The 5,984-nt window shown below is 45.0% G+C and overlaps 1 protein-coding gene across 1 annotated transcript in view; it reads right to left on the bottom strand.

The window, feature by feature from the left end:
* FHOD3 (formin homology 2 domain containing 3) overlaps positions 1-5,984 on the bottom strand; it is a 517,118-nt gene that overhangs the window by 17,439 nt on the left and 493,695 nt on the right. The window contains 1 exon segment of the mRNA XM_007455216.1: positions 1,976-2,150. Within this exon segment, the coding sequence (XP_007455278.1) occupies positions 1,976-2,150 (175 nt within the window).

Here is a 5,984-nt window from a genome sequence, read left to right as displayed (position 1 = left end):
TTTCCCTAATTCCACATCCAAAACTACCTAAAAGTCAGAGGGTTTGGAAAGACCAAATCCCAGAGAACCTAATCTGTGATTCTTTGATGTAATAATAATACCTGCATGTATTTGGGGTATAGTCTGGGAATCAAGACTGTAGTAGGAGGGATGATTTTTCTAATTATCATCTGTGTCTCAGGCAAGATAACACTGGGGAAGGGTGGGTGGAGGCGGCCCTTTTTCCGGCATAGTCTAAGCTGTATATCACAGAGTAAAAGCCCTGTTAAAGGTCCAACGTTAAGAAGAGGAGAAGCAACTAGATTCAGTGACACTGTACTTATGTGAAATAAGAAAAACATTTGGTCATTTATAAAATAGCCTGAAGTGCAGCTCCACTTGGGAATCCCGCGTAAACCTTACGGATCTAGAACTCAGCCTGGAAGCCCCTTCAACCCTGCTCCTCTAGAGCAGCTTGTGGCCCTTGGTTCACAAGAAGCTACAAGAAACCATATGCACCACCTGACTCCCTTCCTGCCAAAGAAAACCTGGAACTGCCTTTGTTTTTTCTTTTATGTTAAAGTTGTTATGCCTATCATCATTTTTTAATACTTAACATAGTTGACAACAGCAAAATTAAAATTAAAAAAAAAAAGGGCAGTCAGCAAAGCTAGATAGAAGTCACTGATGGGTCTTCTCAGGAGTTTCTCCAGATCACAGCCCTCTAGATCTTGGCTGCCTTTCTAACATCTTGTGAGCCTGGATGTTCGCTGGAGCCTAGCAAGGGCCTGATGGGCGCTGCACACACTCATTCGTTACTGAGGTTCTGTGACGTGTAAGGTAACCCACGATCCAGTTCACCCAGACTGCACAGTTTTATTTATTTTCCCACTGTAATTACTACTTGAACCCCTTTTACACACTAAAACATTCCAATGTGGGCAATAAATACATGGTTTCTTCTAGCTTGTGTGCTAAGGAAACACCAAGAGGACAAAGCTGTCCTCCAGGAGTTCATCCTCTTTAGTTGTAAAGTTTTTAAGTTCCTGAGACCTAAACTGGGGTCTCAGGAGTACGTGGCAAGGCAGAGAACGCAGAGGAGGTGGATTCTGGAGGTGAAGAGGGGACAGGCAGAGGAGAGGGGACGGGATGAGCAACGGCAGGGGCTCAGGTAGACACAGGGTGTGCAGAGTAGGGCACTGCCCACAATGTGGGGCTGAGTGAAAGCCAAGTGTGGGAGCCAGGAGGGGACCAGACCCCAGGGAACCTCAAACAACAGCATGAATCACGTGGGCTGGATCCTGCAGGCAGCGAGGAAACTTAGGAAGGTTCATGTGGCATCAGACTAGACCAGGGAAATACGGGTAAACATTCTCAGATGCAAAGTGCATCTCAATTCTTAATTAAAACAAAAAATCCCTTCCAGGTTATGAAACAAACCTGGAAACTCTTATCTGTCTTTACCATCTTGAAGTTTTAGTTTCCTCTCTGCCTCCAAGGATTTCAGAGGCAAAAAGGGAGAGCGTTTTAATCCAAGGCTCATCAAACTTTTTCTGTACCCCGCCTGAGAGTAAAAACATTAGTCTCTATGTTCCCTGTAGTCTCCGTCGCAACCCCTCAACTCTGCCACCGCAGTGCAAAAGCACCGAGACAACACACACACAAGGAAGGGTGGCTGTGTTCCAATAAGACCTTATTTACAAGAATAAATGGCTGGCTCAATTTGGCCTGGGGGCTTTAACCCATGAGGATTCGTTCGCAATACTAATTCCTCTTGTTCGAATTAAATTGTGCTTTTGGGAAGGGCTGCTTGTTTTTGAGATGAAGCTACTGAAGGCGGGTCACAAAGGTGTGAGTGAAGGAAAGTATGATGACGTCAGCTCGGAGAACCCTTGGGAGTGGACGGCCCCGAGCAGCCACTTCCTGAGCACAGTAATCTGTACCCTGTGGCGGGGGACCGACACCACGGGGTGGCCACCCTGGAAGAGGGCTTTACCTCGGCTTGCTCGGCTGCGTGTGCGGACGCCCAGCACGGGGGTGGCGTCCTCCAAGGCAGGGGACGAGGTTTTCAGCACAGCCTTCATGTTCTCGTGCTCGGCAGCATCCTCGGCATAGCTCAGGCCTTGTGGCTGGCTCGGGGGCGCCGGGGAACCGCTGGAGAACTTGCCAGACTGCAAGAGCAAGGGGGGTTAGGGCGTGAGGTGACTAAAAGCCAACTCAAGCTTAGAAAACCTTTAGTTGAGGAACGCCTTCTCTTCTCTGTCTTTTGTTTACGTGCATTCTGCAAACAAGTTAGTGATGGGCAGTCAATGGGGGGTCAATGAACTAATGACAAAGCATCTGCATATCCAGGAAGTTCTCTTATCAGAAAGAGAAGCCTTGGCCCCAGAAGGACCACACCCATCCCTCCAGGTAGTGGGTCTCCCAGCTCACTGCAGATCCCCTCAGTGGGAGCCAGCAAGGGGCAACAGACCTCAACTCTGGGAAAAATTCAGAAACCAAATCTGTTTCTAACACCACAGCCTTGATAGGGGCATTGAAATATGCTTGCTTATCAAATATAGTGAGGTTTATTTTTTTAAAACGTAGTGCCAGAAAGCAGTTAGAAGTTTCTCATATATCACTTAAGATGGTACAAGTTGAAAAGTGGGATTCAGTTACAGAATCATACAGTGTTAGGAGTTGGGAAGGATTTTTCCAGAACTAGTCCCACCTCACTTTACAGAGAAGGAAACTGAGGCCATCCAAGATTAAGTGACTTGCCAAAGGCCCCAAAAGGCTTTGATTCAGGGCCCAGATCAGAACATGGCACAGAAATTCAGGCTGAAACTGAGTTTGGCAACACTCACTCCTTCTCCTTGTGTCAAAAATTTAGTTGTTTTCACAAGCATTACACTCACATGATGATATTCTCTAATTCTAGCTGAACAAAGACAGCATATATGTTTTACAAGAGGTATGCTAGAATATCGGGCCATATGCACACAATGCCAAACATCTGGATGAAAAATAAAAAGTCAGTTAGAATAACGTTTGCAAAGAGCAGCTCCATAGACTTCTGGCTCCCTCTTTTTATCCAGTGTATCAGCCCTGGTGCTAGAGCCTGGGACACATCCGTGACTTGTACCATCTGCACAGCTCCTTCCTCATCCTTCAGGGCTGAGCAGCCCTACCTTGGTCTCTGGTTCTGGCATCTGCACCAGGGTCAGGGGGAGGAGCTGCTGCCCATCCCACCCCTCTGTCCATTTGTCCATCAGTAGGAAGAGATCTGCTGACCCTGCCACTTTTGACAGGGCCTGGAACTCAGGGACAGCTTGGAAAATGCAGTTACCCTTCAGTCAGTCCCTGGCACACACATCATGATGAGAACCTGTGTAAGGGGGTTAGTGATCACATGGAAACCCAGCAGAAAGCAGTCATGCAAGGTTTAAAGCACTGAACAGGGCTGACACTTCATGCTGCTTATGTCAGGTTAGATTATACCGCACGCTTGAGAAGGTCACACGTGGCATTCTTTGTGTTCATAAACATCCTACCTCAACTTCATCCTCTTCATCAGTCTACTCGAGAGGAAAGGACAGGACAGGACAGGATGGGAAAGACAGAGCGGATTCTTAGAAGGCACAGAAGTCAGCAAAGATGAGATCATCTGACTGTCACATCAAATTCCAAATAAAGAATTCAGCCACCACAACCAGGGTGCACCCTGTTGATTTGGGAGCTGCTGAGCCCTGCCTGCGAAGCCCTCCTGTCTGGACATTCTCTCCGAGAGCCCCAAGACCGGTCCTGACCAAAGTCAGGAGGGACTTGGAGCTCCAGGCCCGTCTCCTGAGGCTGCCTAGGAGGATGATACCCGGCTTACCTGATCCCCTGACCATTAGAGACCTCACTCTGTGCCCTGCCACTCGGCTGGCCATGCTCCGTGGAACCACAACCTGCCAGCAATCAGGACCTCAGTTTGTTTACCAGCTTCCCTCTGCCTGTTTCCATCCATCAGCTGTCGACCCCACCTCTCATCCCAAGTGCTGGACCTCTCCCTTCCCAGGCTGCTGGGTCTGGGTCCCCGTGAATCCTTCTACAGACAGGACAAGTGGGACAACTGCCGGGCGGAACAGGTCCTATTACACTTTCCGCAGAAACATGAAATTCAGTTCTTTTTAAAATCTTACCTGTCCTTCATGGAGGCTGTCTGAACTGACACGCCATTCTTTTAATTATCACCAGACAAACTGCTTTAAGTAACTAAATACAATATCTCTTTTCCAAAAATAAATTGAGGTGAAAGTCATGTCAATTTCTTAATTTTAAGTCAAACACACCCTCAATTTAACTTGTGCTTCCACTGAGGTTACAAGCCAGGCCAGCAAATCAGGCATAGGTTTTTGAGAACCGACTAAACTTTTGGGAGCTGAAATGACAAAATGCTTCCAGTTCTGCACTGCCTCTAGGCAAATGCCCTTGTGACAAGAGATGACTTTTTTTTTTAACCTTAGAGCTTTTTTTTTTTTTTGTATTTTTGAATTTTATTTATTTTTTTATACAGCAGGTTCTTATTAGTTATCTGTTTTATACATATTAGTGTATACATGTCAATCCCAATCTACCAATTCAACCCACCACCACCACCACCCCCGCCACTTTCCCCCTTTGGTGTCCATATGTTTATTCTCTACATCTGTGTCTCTATTTCTGCCCCACAAACCAATTCATCTGTACCATTTTTCTAGGTTCCATATATATGCATTAATATACGATATTTGTTTTTCTCTTTCTAACTTACTTCACTCTGTATGACAGTCTCTAGATACATCCACGTCTCTACAAATGACCCAATTTCGTTCCTTTTTATGTCTGAGTAATATTCCATTGTGTATATGTACCACATCTTTTTTTTTTCTTATTTTTTATATTATTTTTCTTTAATGGAGTATAATTGCTTTACAATGGTGTGTTAATTTCTGCTTTATAACAAAGTGAACCAGCTATACATATACATATATCCCCATATCTCTTCCCTCCTGCATCTCCCTCCCTCCCACCCTCGCTATCCCACCCCTCTAGGTGGTCACAAAGCACCGAGCTGATCTCCCTGCGCTACGTGGCTGCTACCCACTAGCTATCGGTTTTATATTTGGTAGTGTATATAGGTCGATGCCACTCTCTCACTTCGTCCCAGCTTACCCTTCCCCCTCCCCGTGTCCATTCTCTAGTAGGTCTGTGTCTTTGTTTCTGTCCTGCCCCCTCTTCATGACCTTTTTTTTTTTTTTTTAGATTCTGTATATATATGTTAGCATACAGTATTTGTTTTTCTCTTTCTGACTTACTTCATACTGTATGACAGACTCTAGGTCCATCTAGCTCGCTACAAACACCTCAATATCATTTCTTTTTATGGCTGAGTAATATTCCATTGTATATATGTGCCACACCTTCCTTATCCATTCATCTGTCGATGGACACTTAGGTTGCTTCCATGTCCAGGTTATTGTAAATAGAGCTATAATGAACATTGTGGTACATGACTCTTCTTGAATTATGGTTTTCTCAGGATACCTGCCCAGTAGTGGGATTGCTGGGTCATATGATAGTTCTATTTTTAGTTTTTTTAAAGGAACCTCCATACTGTTCTCCATAGTGGCTGTACCAATTCACATTCCCACCAAGAGTGCAAGAGGGTTCCCACTTCTGTACACCCTCTACAGCATTTGTTGTTTGTAGATTTTCTGAGATGCCCATTCTAACTTGTGTGAGGTGATACCTCATTGTAGTTTTCATTTGCATTTCTCTAATAGTGAGGTTGAGCAGGTTTTCAGGTGCTTCTTGGCCATCTGTATCTCTTCTTTGAAGAAATGTCTATTTAGGTCTTCTGCCCACATTATGATTGGGTTGGTTTTTTAATATTGAGCTGCATGAGCTCTTTATATATTTTGGAGATTAATTCTTTGTCCGTTGATATGTTTGCAAATATTTTCTCCCATTCTGAGGGCTGCCTTTTTTTTTTTTTT

The sequence above is a fragment of the Lipotes vexillifer genome, unplaced genomic scaffold (genome assembly GCF_000442215.2).
Source record: "Lipotes vexillifer unplaced genomic scaffold, Lipotes_vexillifer_v1.1 scaffold90, whole genome shotgun sequence".
Taxonomy (NCBI): Eukaryota; Metazoa; Chordata; class Mammalia; order Artiodactyla; family Lipotidae; genus Lipotes; species Lipotes vexillifer.
Note: the sequence above shows the minus strand (reverse complement) of the source record. Positions and strands in the feature narration are given on the sequence as shown.